The sequence below is a fragment of the Muscardinus avellanarius genome (assembly GCF_963383645.1).
Source record: "Muscardinus avellanarius genome assembly, chromosome: 9".
NCBI lineage: Eukaryota > Metazoa > Chordata > Mammalia > Rodentia > Gliridae > Muscardinus > Muscardinus avellanarius.
Window position 1 is genome coordinate 108,909,229 of NC_137795.1, and position 15,231 is coordinate 108,924,459.

The window sequence follows — 15,231 nt, forward strand, 5'->3', positions numbered from 1 at the left end:
TGTCTGATCCATAATAGTCCTATTGGCTTGATACATTATGGTGGGAACGTTGGCCTGCAATTACTGCAATTGAAGCTGCGTGAGCCGTTCCCACCCCAGTCAAATAAGACAGGAAGAAAATCCACTTTTAAAAGTGATTGCAGCTGGGCGCGGTGGCGCACGCTTGTAATCCCAGCATTCGGGAGGCTGAAACCAGAGGATTGCGGTCCACGGACAACCCAGCTACTTTAGCGAGGCCCTCTGGACTCACTGAGACCCGGTTTCAAAATAAAGAATAAAAAATGGGGCAGGGGGTGTAGCTCGGAGTTCAAATGCCCCTGGGTTCCAACCCCAGACCTGCAAAAGAAGAAAAAAGTAATTGTATTCATTTTTTGGGGGGGGGCATAGGCAACAAAACCACAGGGCGCCCTAAACAAACTGCCTCCGCTCTCCGTCAGTACCAAGGACAGGTGCTGTCTATGGCATCTAACGGCACCGGCTCCTTTCTTTGCTGGTGAAAACTCTGGGCGGTTCTGCGGAACAGGCCTGTCCCTTAGCAGTCCCTCCTCTCGTCTAAAATGGGGTTCTAAAAAGGCTGACCTAATCGTTCACCTGCGCCGCGCTGGCCCACTGCCCCACCAGTCTGGGAAGCCCTACAGAGGAATTGTTTCCGCTCTGCCTCTCTGCCGGTGCCTGTCGACCGCATTGTCGACCGCATCATCTGGCCTCTCCTTGCTGTACTGACAATGGCTCCTAGGATATTAAGAACAAGCGCCGACTCTAAATCCAAAGCCAACAGGTTCATATTCCAACTCCCTCCTTGGCGGGAGAATCCTCCCAAGGCGGGCGGCGCTGGGTCCCGCGCGCGGGCACCCTCTGGTGGCCTCCGTGCGCCACTGCAGCCGCCGCGAGGGCGGTGCGGAGTGCTGCAGCGCCCCCTGGTGTCCGCCAGGAGATGCGCCCTGGGCAAAGGAACGGCCGAGGCGGGCGGCCCAGGCGTCTGTGCGCTCCACTGTCGGCTGGGCGTGGGGATTGCACACGAGTGTCTTAAGGTCTAGCGTGCATGCGTGTAGAAGTATGCATGTTTGTTGTGCCCAAGTTCCCGAAGCTCGTGTATCTGTCGTGTTAAATGTGTGTTGTGTGTGTGAGCCCGTGCATTCACACGCCGGTAGGTTGATGGTGGAGAGGTCCGCGCCTCTAGTGCAGGGCGGAGTCCTCATGGAGGCGTGAAATTGGTTTGGAGGAAACACATTACGGAAAGCAATTACCGGGGAGAGGTTCTGGGCCCGCGGGGCCGCAGCCGGGAGGCTGGGGAGGAAGCTCCCTGGCTTACAAGTGTCTGCATGTCCAACCCCAGAAAGGACCTCCCTAACACTGCCTGGCAGAGGGACGGCCGTGAGGTCAGACGCAGCCTCCTCAAATCGACCCTCCACGCTGCCCTTCTCCCCCTCCCTTGAAAGACACCGGCCCCAGCACCCTGCAGATAGAGGGACGCCCCTGCAGATAGAGGGACGCCCCTGCAGATAGAGGGACGCCCCTGCAGATACAGGGACGCCCCTGCAGATAGAGGGACGCCCCTGCAGATAGAGGGACGCCCCTGCAGGTACAGGGATGCCCCTGCAGATAGAGGGACGCCCCTGCAGGTACAGGGACGCCCCTGCAGATAGAGGGACGCCCCTGCAGATACAGGGATGCCCCTGCAGATAGAGGGACGCCCCTGCAGGTACAGGGACGCCCCTGCAGATAGAGGGACGCCCCTGCAGATACAGGGACGCCCCTGCAGATACAGGGACGCCCCTGCAGATAGAGGGACGCCCCTGCAGATAGAGGGACGCCCCTGCACCACTGCGGAGGGTCCCAGGCCCCAGCCCATTCCTCTCTCCCTGCCCTCAGCCCGACGCCACAGTTACCTTGCCTTCTGTTCCCTACTTGTACTCTAATTCACACACTTGTTTCTTAGACTAGATTGAAAACTCACTGAGGGCAGGGACTTGTCTCAGTCATACCTCTAGCACTTAGGGCTCAGAAAGCGGCGGTGCACGCTTCTGACCCCACTAGCTGGGAGGCTGAGACCGGAGGACCACACCCCCGTCGCTTGCTGAACTTCCCTCCGCATTCCCTAGGCTATTTATTTATTTATTTATTTATTCTTATCTCCATTTTTGTGGTGCCGAGGACTGAACGCGGCGGGGGTCGGCCTCTGAGGTCTCCCAGGCTGAGTGTTGAAAACCTAGCGAGGCCCGCTGGCTCCCTCCCTCCCTGCCCATCCGCTCGTCCACACCGCTGGCTCCCTCCCTCCCTGCCCATCCGCTCGTCCACACCGCTGGCTCCCTCCCTCCCTGCCCATCCGCTCGCCCACACGCTGGCTCCCCCTTGTCTCGCGGACCTCACGTCAGAGGCCCCCTGCCCCGGAGGGGCTCCCCGCCACCCGGTCTAAAGCAGCTCCCCGTCACGGTCGCTCGGCCTTCCCGCGTCTGCCCCGCGCGGACCTAGCGGTGCTCACTCCTGTTAGCTCCGCGTCTCCGGCCCCGCTAGACGGCAGGCCCTGCACCTGCACCTGCACCATCCCGCTGTGGAACCACCTACGGCCCCAGGACAGGACGGGGTCTCCAGGAGGCCCCGCGGGCCCTGACGGCGCGCCGCGCCCCCAGGGCCGCTGCACCCTCTACCCCCAGGAGGGTCCCCAGGCTGCGCGCGCGTCTGAGAGCCAGGCAGGCCGGGCGCGCGAGGCCCCGGGGGCCCGTTCGGAATCCCGGCCACTCCGCTTCTCGGCCCCGCCCCCGCCCCGCCCCCCGCAGCTGCTGGTGGCTCGGATACCCCCGGCGCCCAGCGTCAGGTCCAGGCCCCGCCCCCCGCCCCGCCCCCAGCCCCTGCTCACCCAGGTCCCGCCCCCCGGGGTTGGCGGGAAAGTGACGCACTCCAGCGCGCTCTTTGGAACCCTGGAAATTCTGTCCAGCGACCCTTGACGTCACGACTCACAGCGCTCGTGATTGGCTGCTCGGTGGCTCCGCAGAGGTTGCCGGCCAGCCCCGGCCGCTGCGGCCTCCTGGAAGTTCTTAGGCTGGTTCTGTGCGACCCCCAGGGACCCTCCTGTCTTTACACATGCGGAAACTTGAGTCCAGAGAGAGAAGAGGCCCACGCCCACGAAAGCCAGTGGTGGAGTTAGGAGCAGGGCCCGGAGCTAGAGCAGACCCCGCTCTGGCCAAACAGCCGAATTTAAGGAGGGGAGAGGAGAGGGGGTAGGCGCCGGGCGGTGCCTGGGGCTGGAGGGCAGGTGAGCTGGGCACCCCAGCAGCAGGTGGGCGCCACGGGAGAGGGAGGCGCTGGCACGCGGGGTAGACGGCCCGCCATGACGGAGGGAGCTGGCGGGAGGAAGGCTCCTTGGAGAACAAACCACGCAGCCTGGGGGTTTGTTTCCTTGTTTTTATTTTTGTTTTTGGCGTCAAGGATTGAACCCAGGGCCATTCTACCTCCAAGTCACACCCTCAGCCCTTTTAATGTTTTTAGCTTTACTTTTTTTTTTGCGGTACTGGGGATGGAACCCATTCTACCTCTGAGCTACACCCCCAACCCTATTTTTTCTTATTTTGAAACAGGGTCTCACTAAGTTGCAAAGGGCCTCATTAAGTAGCTGGGGCTGTGGGCAAACCGGGATCCTCCTGTCTCAGCCTCTCCCCAAATGCTGGGATTACAAGTGTGCGCCACCACGCCCGGCTTATGTTTTTATTTTGAAGCAGGGTCTTGCTAAATTGCTGAGGCTGGCCTCCAGCCTGCAATCCTCCCATCATAGCCTCCTAAAAACTGTAGTCCTGTTCCAGGTATGCGGCATCGTGCCCAGCCTGGGGATTTGTGATGTGCACACAGGGTCGGCACTGGCTGGGGGCCTCGGGAGAGCCCCAAGACGGGAGTGTCACTTGGTCTCTTGTCAGACACCCCCTGGCTGGTGATCTCTCTCTGGTTGGGATGGCAGCATCCGCACCTCCGTAGTGAGGGCCCTCCTGCTGACAGCGCCCCCTGGGGCTGGGAGTCTGCCTGCAGGCTCTCTCAAGGCAGCGCACACCTGGAAGGAGGGACTGGGCTTCAGAGGCGTCCTGTGGCCCAGGGGGCGGTGGATTCAGGCCGGGGCTCCCCATCCTTCTCGTTTCCTGCCCATCTCCCGTCCCCATGCCCTGGGACCGTCCCCCAAACCAAGACTAACTTAGTAGAGCAGGTCCTCGAAGTCCAGCTGCAGGAAGCGGAGCAGGCGGGGCGGCAGGGGCAGGCGTGGCAGGGCCTGGGGCAGGCGGCCGGCCAGGTGGGAGCGGAGCACACAGCGGCTCAGGTGCTGCAGGGACCGGGGCTGCCTCGCCAAGGCGAAGAGGGAGGAGTAGAAGCCCCGGTGCTTCTGGGGGAGAAGGGGGGGCTGAGCAAGGGGCCTGGGCCAGTGGCCCCGCCTCTCCCAGGGCAGGCTGGCGCCCTGTGGGGTATCTTCGGAAGCCCCTGAGAACCCGGCCCTTGAGCGCTCCTCTGGGGCTGGGTCTCGGGCCCGTTCTGTTGGGGACCAATGGAGCTGCCCTCCAGGGGGTGGGAGCCTCTTGGGGCCAGGTGGTTCTGAGCTCAGGTCCTGGGATCTGACCTGCAGAGTTTCAGGCGGCACCAGGCCCACGGCCTGCTCGGGCAGCTGCACCACACTGTAGGTGTTCACCAGGACCTCGATGGTCCTCGGGAATGCACACCAGCGCTCCAGAACCTGCAGGAGGGGAGACACGCCAGGTCCCTCGTCTCTGTGCAGGATGGACAGACAGTTTGCCCCTCTTCCCCCATAGATATACTGAAGTCCAAGCCGGGCCTGGTGGGCACGCTTGTGATCCCAGCATTCGGGAGGCTGAGACCAGGGAATCGCAGTTTGCGGACAGCCTCAGCTACTTAGTGAAGCCCTCCGTAACTTAGTGAGACCCTGTTTCAAAATAAAGAATAAAATATAAGGCAGGGGGTGTAGCTTGGAGGTCAAATGCCCCTGGGTTCCATCCATAGACCTGCAATAAAAAATATATATATCCCAACCCCTAGGACCTATGAATGTGACCTTATTTGGAAATAGGATCTTTCCAATGTTATCAAGTGAAAACGAAGTCATTAGGGTGGGCCTAATCCAGTATGTCAGGTGTCCTTATAAGAAGAAAACCAGACACAGGCATACGAGGAGGCCACGTAACAACAGAGATGTTGGAGAAATGTAGCCGGGCGTGGTGGCGCACACTTGTGATCCCAGCACTTGGGAGGCTGAGACAGGAGGATCCCAGGTTCATGACCAGCCTCAGCTACTGAGTGAGGCCCTCTGCAACTTAATAAGACCCTGTTTCAAAATGAAGAATAAAAAAAATAGGACTGGGGTGTAGCTTGGAGAGAGAATGCCCCTGGGTCCAATCCCCCGTTCCTAAATACTACTACTACTACTACTAATAATAATAATAATAAATAATAAGAAGAAGCCAGGCACGGTGACACACACTTCTAAGCAGTGAGACCCTGTTTCAAAATAAAGAAAAAAAAAATAGGGTTGGAGGTGTAGCTCGGAGGTAGAATGCCCCTGGGTTCCATCCTTAGCACTGCAAAAATAAATAAATAAATAAATAAATAAATAGTAAAAGAAGATATTGAAGCAAAGTGTCCGCAAGCCAAGGGACGTGGGGACGCAGGGACGCGGGCCACCACAAGAGGCTGGGAAAACTCAGGGCGTCACGGCTTTCAGGCCTCCAGAAAGGACCACCGCGGCCAACACTTCTCCTGACTTCAGCCTCCAGGACCCGGAGGGAATGGGTTTCTGTGGCTTTCAGCCGCCGCGTTGGTGGTGCGAGCGAGCGAGCCTGGGGAACAGAGGACAGCTAAGGTTGTTTCTTTGGGGTGGGGAGGGGGCTGGGACCAAGCCCAGGCTTCTGTGCGCGCTAAGTGTGCATCAGCTAACATGTCTGGTGCGCATAGCTTCTGCCACTTACTTTTCTTTGTACTGTGCATGTGTAAACTTTGTTTTCTGGTACTGAAGGTTGAACCAGAGGCATCCTTCCTCTGAGCTACACGCCCAGCCCTATTTCCTTTTTTGTTTTGTTTTTTGTATGGGTACCTCCAAGCCACACCCCGCCCTAGGTTTTAGTCTTTATTTTGAAACAGGACCTCACTAAGTAGCTGAGGCTGTCCTCAAACTATGACCCTCCTGTCTCAGCCTCCCAAATGCAAATGTTAGGGTTACAAGCGTGCGTCACCACGCCCAGCGCTGTGTGAACTCTTAATCTTCATCCCTATAAGGCATGGACTGTTACTGACCCCATTTTACAGAAAGAACAGGGGCACAGAGAGTTGGCAGCTTGCCCACGCTGGCCCAGCAGCCCAGGCCTGACTCTGCGCGCCTTGCCCATAAGCGCTGCACCACCCCTGCCCAGGATTCACCCTGCTGGGCGGGAATACGCCACCTCCACCCCAAGCCGACCTCCTCCAGGAAGCCCACCCGGCTGCTCCAGCCCTCAGCGCTCTCTCCTGTGTCTACTGGGTCCTTAGAGGGGGACGAGGCCTGACACCTTTCACACACTGTGCGCTTCAAGACAACAGTAGCTACCGAGTGTGGAGCACCAGCCACGGCCCTGTTCACAGGCTTTGTGTGTGTCAACTCTGCCTTTCTTACTAACCCTTCGCAGCAGGCAAGCGGTTAGCTCTACGTTATAGACGAGGAAACAGGCCCAGAGGGATTAAGCAACTGGGGGCCGCACAGGTGTGTGCGGGGCTCCGGGGCCTGCAATCTTAGTTGCCATGGGCTCGGACGTTGTTGAAGACCGAGGGGCCCATTGTACGTGTGTCTGGCCTTCAAACAGTGAGTAATGGGTGCTGGCCCCTCTGCGCCCCAACAAGCTCCGGCAGCTTTCCGCCTGTTTGGCAGAGGCTGCATCACAAGCGAGGAACTTGGGGTGCAAACGGTCTCCGTAGCTATCGTCACACGAGCAAGCCTCGAAGCGGGGCGCAGATCCAGGTGGTCCGAGCACTGGTGGGGCCTGCAGAAGGGCCAGGCCGGGGCTGGAGCAGGGGTGGGGTCCCAGGAAACGTGTTTGCCATGCCAAGTCCTCCTCCTGCCCCGCCTGGCAGGGAAAATCATTAGCTGTCAGAGCCAGCATCAGATTACAGGGAATTGCTCGTCTCCTAATTATCTGGTGTTAATAGGAGATTAATTAGTGTTAATTGTTGATTTTCTTGTATTTTCCCAAAGGGGAGACCAATCTGCCGAACTCTCGGGCTGTTTAATTATTTGGTCTTGCTTAGGAATCCAGACAGATGCTTGTAGGTTTGTGAGTGCAGGGGAGGCAGGGGCGGTGGGGGGTGGGCCCCCGGGGGGCTGGGCGGGGCCCGAGGGGGCACCGCAGCCTGCGGCCCTCCCAACCCACCGCCTGGGCCCCGCGAGGAGGCTGTCCCCACCCGGGCCCAGTTCCTCCGCCACGTCCTGGGCCACCCCAGGCCCCCACCACCTGGGCAAGAGTTGAACTCCCTCTGGGGAAATGGATGGCCAGATACAAGTGAGACAGCTGCAAAAGGCGTTTCCGAGGTGCGGGAGCGCCTCGCAGACAGCTGCCCAGCGCGCCTGCCTCGGCAGGTCGGCTGCTGGCTGTCCTCGGCAGCGCCTGGCGGGGGCCCTTGACGCCTCCTGCAGCCTCCGGCCTCAGGCTTGTCCCTCTTTGGATCCTTTATTTTTATTTTTAAATTTTATTTATTTTTGTGGTTCTGGGAATGGATCCCAGGGGCATTCTACCTCCAAGCTACACTCCCAGTCCTATTTTTTCTTCTTTATTTTGAAACAGGGTCTCACTGAGTTGCAGAGGGCCTCACTAAGTAGCCGAGGCTGTCCTCGAACCATGATCCTCCCGTCTCAGCCTCCCAAATGCTGGGATTACAAGCGTAGGCCACCAGGCCCGGGTTTTTCTTCTTTATTTTGAAACAGGGTCTCACTGAGTTGCAGAGGGCCTCACTAAGTAGCTGAGGCCGTCCTTGAACAGGCATCCTCCTGTCTCAGCCTCCCTATTGCTGGGATTACAAGCGTGCGCCACCACGCCTGGCTTTTTGGGATCCTTTATAATCTGGCACTGCCTTCAGTCTGGCTCCATTACACATGCATGCACAATACGACACTCATGCACACACACACCATGTATGTGGCGCACACTCGGATGTGCACACACGCGTGTGCACACCCACCTCCTGCTGTTGTGTCCGGGCCTTCCCCTCTTTTGGGATTCGGCTTCCTGTGTGCGGAGTGCTCCAGGCCACGTCGCTAGCGAGCGGGTGCGGGCCTGGGTCCCGTCCCCACCCCCAGCCCTCAGCCCCTACCTTGGGGAGGGCCCCCGGCCAGACGCGGACTGCGCCGTGGTTGAGCAGAGCCCGCACCACGCGCTCGGGGCCCTGAGCCCGGGCCGCGGCCGGGCCCTGCAGGGCGCAGTGCAGGGCCGTGTGGCCGCCGTAGTCCATGGCGTTGGCGCTGACGCCGCAGGACAGGAGCAGCTCGACGGCGGCGGCGTGGCCGTGGCGGCAGGCCAGGTGCAGGGGCCGCTGCTTGTCCTGGTCGGCGGCATCGGCGTCCGCCCCAGCCGAGAGCAGCAAGCTGCACAGCTGGAAGCAGCGGCGGCTGGTGGCCTCGGCCTCGGCCGGGCAGCGGCCGCGGGCGTCGCAGGCGGCCAGCAGCGGCGTCCAGCCCTCGGCGTTGCGGGCGTCGGGGCTCGCGCCCCGTCTGAGAAGCAGGTCGGCCAGTTCCACGTGGCCCAGCCGCGCAGCCGTGTGCAGGGGCGTCTCCTCGTCCTCCTCGGAGCGCCCGTCCACGCACGCTCCGAACCGCAGGAGCAGCTCCGCACACCTGCGGGGAGGACCCGGCCTCACCAGGTGGCGGAGGCCGGCCGCCCACCGCGACCCTCCTGGCTCGGCCTCCCACGTACTGGGGTTACAAGTGTGCCCCACGAGGCTGTGGAGGCCTTTTTTTTTTCCTGCCAGTACTGGGGATGGAACCCAGGGGCATTCTACCTCCGAGCGACACCCCCAGCTCAATTTTTTATTCTTTATTTTGAAACAGGGTCTCACTAAGTTGCAAAGGGCCTCACTAAGTAGCTGAGGCTGTCTGCGAACCGTGATCCTCCTGTCTCAGCCTCCCAAATGCTGGGATGACAAGCGTGCACCACCAGGCCTGGCTGTGGAGGCCTTTTTAACAACCCAAATACTTTCTGTGGGAGTCATTCATTAATTCCACATGGCAATAAAAGCTATAAACAGGCATCATGTGGTTGGAACAACACACCTCTGAGGGCTTCACCCGGTCCCATGGTTAGTTATGTGTGTGTGTGTGGGGTTACCAGGGATTGAACTCAGGGGCATCCTACCTCTGAGCTATGCCCTCAACACTATTTAATTAATTAATTAATTTATTTATTATTGTACCTCCGAGCAACACCTCCAGCCCTATTTTTTAATCTTTTTTATTTTTGAAACAGGGTCTCACTGAGTTGCAAAGGGCCTCCCAAATGCTGGGATGACAAGAGCGCACCACCACACCTGGCTTACTATTTAATTTTGAAACAGGGTCTCGCTGAGTTGCAGAGGGCCTCACTAAGTTGCTGGAGCTGGAAGTGAAGCTGTGATCCTCTGGTCTCAGCCTCCCAGGTACTGGGATTATAGGTGTGCACCACCATGCCTGGCCCGTGGTAGGTTCTCGTATGACTCCTATCACAGAGAGGGAAACTCAGGCCCAGAAGACCTGAGATCATACGCAAGTGTACATAGCTAGTCAGCGGTGCAGTTGGCGCGAGGGGCCAGGGGCTGGGAAGAGGGGTCCTGGAGAGTTACTGTTTAACGGGGGCAGAGCCTCAGTTTTGCAAGATGAAAAGTTCTATGGATACATAGCCTTGTGCGTGTGTTAATGCCATTGAGCTATAAAATGGTTAAAATGGTACAGATGGTTATATATATTTTATTCCAACTTAAAAAATAAGTTTAGCCGGGCGTGGTGGCGCACGCTTGTAATCCCCAGGCTTGGGAGGCGGAGACAGGAGGATCGCGCTGGTTCGGAGCCAGCCTCGCTGGCTTAAGAGACCCTGTTTCCACATAAAAAAGTTAAAAAAATAGGTCTGGGAGTGTAGCCCTTGGGAGTGTATCCCGGAGGTAGAAGGGCTTCCAGGAACCCCAGTACCACCATAAAAAAAATAATAAGTTTAGCCAGGTACAGTGGTACACACTTGCAATTCCAGTGACTCAGGAGGCTGAGGCAGGAGAATCACGAGTTCAGAGCCAGTCTGGGCAACTTAGCAATACCCTGCCTCTGTCTCTAGGCTGGTCTTGAACCTGAGATCCTCCTGTCTCAGCCTCCCAAGTACTGGGGTGACAGGTATGTGCCATCATGCCCAGCCAAAAGACCTTGCTTCAAAATGAAAAATAAAAAGGACTGGAAGTATATCTTACTGGTAGAATGTCCTGTGTTTAATCCCTAGTAGTGCAAAAAATACAAATAAATAAATGTTACCTTTAAAAATTTTTTTTTGACAGGGCTTGTAATGGTTTGGATTTAGAATGTCTCCTAGCCCTCATGGAGAAACATGGTAGTAATGTTGGAAGAGGGGCATGAATGCTAAGAGGGGTTCCCTGGAAGTGTGGGTTTGGGGATTATATAAGGTCTCTCCTTCCCCTGCTCTCTGTTGCTTGGGCCTCCACGATGGGAGAGCAGAGCCCATGTTTTCCATGCTTTTCTCTCTGCCTCCCGCTGCCATGCTCTAAGCTCTACAGACCCAGCCTGACGAGGACTAAACCTATGAAATCTCCTGACACTGTGAGCAAATAAATCTTCCTTCCTCAAAGTTGTGTGTGGTCAGTTGCTTTAGATTATATCAGTGAGAATGCTGACCAAGACAGGGCTACTAGAAAAAAAATTTTTGTGTGTGTGTGGTACTGGGGATGGAACCCAGGGGCATTCTACCTCTGAGCGACACCTCAGTCCTATTTTTTATTCTTTATTTTGAAACGGAGTCTCACTGAATTGCAAAGGGCCTCACTAAGTAGCTGAGACTGGCTTCAAACCTGCACGATCCTCCTGTCTCAGCCTCCTGAATGCTAGGATTACAAGCGTGTACCACCACGCCTGGGAAAAATTTTATTTTAAAAATATTTATTTATTGTAGCATTGGAGATTAAATTTATGGGAATTCTACCTCTAAACTATGCCCCCAGTCCTGGTTTTTTTTTTTTTTTCTTTATTTTGAAACAAGGTCTCCCTAAGTTGTGGAGGGCCTAAGTAGCTGAGGCTGGCCACGGGACCTGCAATCCTCCTGTGTCAGCCTTCGAAGTACTGGGATTACAAGCTTGTGCCACCATGCCTGGATTATTTTTATTTTTTGTTGTACTGGGGATTGAACCCAGGAACATTCTACCTCCAAGCTCCACCACCAGCCCTATTTTATTTTTCACTTCGAAACAGGGTCAAAGTGAAAGGAGGGCCTTGCTAAGTTGCTAAGGCTGGCTGTGAACTTGCAATCCTCCTGTCTCAGCTTCCCAAGTACTATATAGATGATTATATCTAGAGAGATTATAGCTGTGCACCACCATGCCCGGCTAAGATTTTAAATTGCATACGTGGCTCACTGTAGGTTTGTACTGGTCCAATGCAGGTGCAGAGCACACCTTCAATCACAACCTGCCTGAGCCTGTGCGAGCCATCAGGAGTGGATGAGGCTTACAAGAGACTGGTCCACAGAAGGGGAGCCCAAGGAGGGACCACTGGTGCATTTTAGGGGCAAGATGCAGAATCTGGTAGGTACGTGGTCAGCTGAGAGAGGGCCTCTGCTGCGTGTGATCCTTGTGGATTTGCCAAGCTTCCTGTTCCTGAATTTTATGATCACTAAAGAGTTGGAAGTGAAGCCGGGCGTGGTGGGCACGCTTGTCATCCCAGCATTCAGAAGGCTGAGATGGGAGGATCATGGTTCGCGGACAGCCTCAGCTACTTAGTGAGGCCCTTTGCAACTCAGTGAGACCCTGTTTCAAAATAAAGAAGAAAAAATAGGGCTGGGGTATAGCTTGGAGGTACAGTGCCCCTGGGTTATATCCCCAGTACTGCAAAAAAAAAAAAAAAAAAAAAAATCCAAAACCAAAACCAAAAAAAAAAAGCTGGGCGTGGTGGCGCACACTTGTAACCCCCGCGCTTGGGAGACGGAGACAGGAGGATCATGCAGGTTCGAAGCCAGCCTTGCTGGCTTGAGAGACCCTGTTTCCAAATAAAAAATATAAAATAGGTCTGGGAGTGTATCCCGGAGGTAGAAGGGTTTCCAGGAACCCCAGTACCACCACTCCCCGAAAAAAAAAAAAGTTGGAAGTGGTTGACTCAAACTCTGATTCCTTCTACACAGTCATAGCTATTTAGGTCTCTGCAAAGCAGTGTTTCCTAAGGTAAATAAACCTGGCCACATTTGGGTGTACCCATCAGTTTCTTGTGAGTTGGGCTGGTGACAGTCCCTGAGCCCACTTATCTGCGAGTGCCCTGCAGTCAGGGGCTGAAGACCTGATCAGCGGAGAACCAGACCCCACTTACAGGAACCATGGCAGGTCCTAACCATCCTTTACAGGCTGACTGGACCACTGGACAGCAAGCTCCTGGGGTCAGGACCATGACTTAGCTGCTGTTGTATTTAGCACAGAGCCTGGAACATTGAACAAGCTCAGAAAACATTGGACTTCCCAGCGACACCACCTCTCCACGATGGATCTGGACAGTTTCTCCAATACAGACCACGCAGCGGGACCCTGTCACAACCCTCTACGGGGAACCCAGAAGACTGTCCACAGGGCCAGGGCTTGGATGGCCCGGGTAACTGCATCCTGACCTTCACCAGCCCAACTCCTGTATCCCCGCCCACTGAGCCCACCAGCCACGCCCTCTGCAGCATCCTGGGGGCACCTGGGGTTGGGGTGGGGATCACTCACTCGAGGATGCCAGCCCCACGGCAGAGATGCAAGGGGCGTTTCCCATCCTGGTCAGGGATGTTGGGGTCCGCTCCTGCCACCAGCAGCACATGGACACAGGCAGGGTGACCCGCAGCGCAGGCCTCGTGCAGCGCGGTGCGGCCCCCGGGGGCGCAGTCTGGCCGGGCCCGCCGCCTTAGTAGCAGCCGCAGGACTTCTGTGTGGCCGCGGCTGGCCGCCACGTGCAGAGGGGTGGTCAGCTCCTCTTCGTACGTCAGAGACCAGAGTCCTAGGGAGAGAGGGACAGGAACTCAGATCCCAAGGGGCCGCAGAAAGCTCGAGGCGGGTGCGGGTGGAGGTGGGACGAGCCAGAGCTCCACCGCAGCCTCCCCTCTCCCGCCAGGGCCGCCCAGCCCCCGTACTCAAAGCGCGGATGTTGAAGCGGAACTCTCTCCATCGCTCTGGGTCGCTGGTATCAAAGACTGAGTCAGGAGCCAGGCCGGCACTGGAGTCCGCCAAGACGCGGGAGACTGAGCCCGTGTCCCCAGCCTGCACTGCCTGCCAGAGGAGGAGGGCGGGTCCCGAAGCTGTGCGGGTGGCGATGGGTCCCGGGCCAGACTGAGGGCGCTCCTCAGACCCTGTGCCCGGCTCCTTCACCAGCCTGGCACAGAGGGCGTGTCTGTCCCTGGGGGGCTCTCGCTGCCCCCTGCACTCTTCTGGGGACCAGCTCATGACCATGTGGGAAGGGTGGGTGGGGAGAGAGGCAGCTAGCGAGAGACCACACAGGCAGAGAGACCTCAGTCCCCAGAGGGAGCCCAACCTGGCCACGAGGTCCAGCAGAAGCTATTCTGGGCTCCGCGTGACTTCCCTCCTGGCCAAGCCGGAGCAGTTGGGCAAGGCTGGGGGTGGGGAGCAGCAGGCAGCGGCTCCTCCTTTTCTTCCAGCATGGGACCTCGGTGCCCAGCACCCCCCCCCCAGGCCTCCCTCCAGCAGCCCTCACCCCTCTGCTGGCTGCTCCAGCGAGGCTCTGCGGCCCGGCTCTCCAGCAGCAGGTTGGCTGTACTGTGTGGGGGGAACAGGTCCTGCAGCCTGGCCAGGTCCCCCGTGTAGAGAGCATTCTGCAGGGCCATGTCCCGGCACAGCAGCGGCGATGACCAAGGAGTCCCCTGGGCAGGGCAGGACTGGGGCGCCCAGGCCCGGCAGGCAGGGGCCGAGGGGAGGCACCCCGGGCGGCGTGCGCCCAAGGAGAGGGGCGGGGAGCTCTTTCCCCTCGGCATGGCAGGTTTCTGGGAGGAGTGAACAGGCAGGGCTCGGGCAATGCCACAAGTGGGCTGGGCGGCACTTCGGGAGCCTGGCCAAGCGGTGCCAGGGGAGGGGCAGGGCAGGGAAGCACACCAAGGCCCCAGAAATAGCCCCTGGCCGTCCCGGCCCAGTCCCCAGAGGAAACTCCCAGGCCCGGAGGGGCAGTTAGAGCGGAACTGGAGAATGGGCTGAGGGTGGCACCCTGAAGCCTCAAGCTTCACCCCCACAGAGAGGCCCCAGGACGCCAGGGTTGGCAGCCCATCCAGCCTCTAATTTCACAGACATGAGAAAACAGAGCCCAGAGAAGTCCAGTGTGCGCAGGAACACACAGGTAGCTTGGCATAGGGCTGGGACTGAAACGTGAAGCCCAAGACCTCTCTTCATTTTTAAATTTAATTTTATTTTTTGTGGTGCAAGAGATTGAATCCAGAGCCATTCTACCTCCGAGCTGTACCCCCTGCCCGATTATTTCTTATTTGGAAACAGGGTCTCACTAGGTTGCTGAGGCTGGCTTTAACCTCCTGTCTCAGCCTCCCAAGTACTGGGATTATAGGCGTGCGCCATCACACCCGGCCCCAAATCCCTTCTTGTCTGTCTCCTGCTCACAAGTCAACCCTGTGAAGCTTCTGCCTGGGTTCTGGCCCACACGGGTCCCAGCCAGTCCTGGCCCTCCAATGTCCAGAAGCCATAAATTCCCCCAAAGCCAAGGGAGGGGAAGTCAGTAGTGCCACGCAGCAAAAGAGATCACCCGTGTGTGTGAGGTGCCCCTCAAGGGCCCCAGAATACAGACTTCTGCCCAGGGAGAAGGGCTGAGCCCACAGACAGCAGCGGACACCCCCGGGCCCACCTCAGTGCTGACCTGGGCCCCTCTGCCTCATCCTCGTCCTCCTGTGTTCTGGCTCAGCTCCCCAGGCTCCCACCCCCTTCCCTGCTTCTAACTTGCCACACTATCTTCCTCTTCTCTCTTTCTTTTTCTTCCTTCCTTTCTTCCTCTTTCTTTCTTTCTTT

General features: G+C 57.6%; 1 protein-coding gene across 2 annotated transcripts; it reads right to left on the reverse strand.

Moving 5' to 3' along the window:
* Nucleotides 1-4,177: 4,177 nt before the first annotated feature.
* Nucleotides 4,178-13,659, reverse strand: ASB10 (ankyrin repeat and SOCS box containing 10; the record flags this gene model as incomplete). Of its 2 annotated transcripts, XM_080701462.1 has the most annotated exons (5): nucleotides 4,178-4,363; nucleotides 4,595-4,708; nucleotides 8,323-8,842; nucleotides 12,943-13,210; nucleotides 13,344-13,659. In XM_080701462.1, 5 exons carry the CDS (start codon nucleotides 13,657-13,659, stop codon nucleotides 4,178-4,180), a joined length of 1,404 nt encoding a protein of 467 aa, XP_080557588.1. The 2 variants fall into 2 exon arrangements, with proteins under 2 accessions (XP_080557588.1, XP_080557589.1); XM_080701463.1 differs by lacking the exon at nucleotides 4,595-4,708.
* Between the last annotated feature and the right edge of the window lie 1,572 nt (nucleotides 13,660-15,231).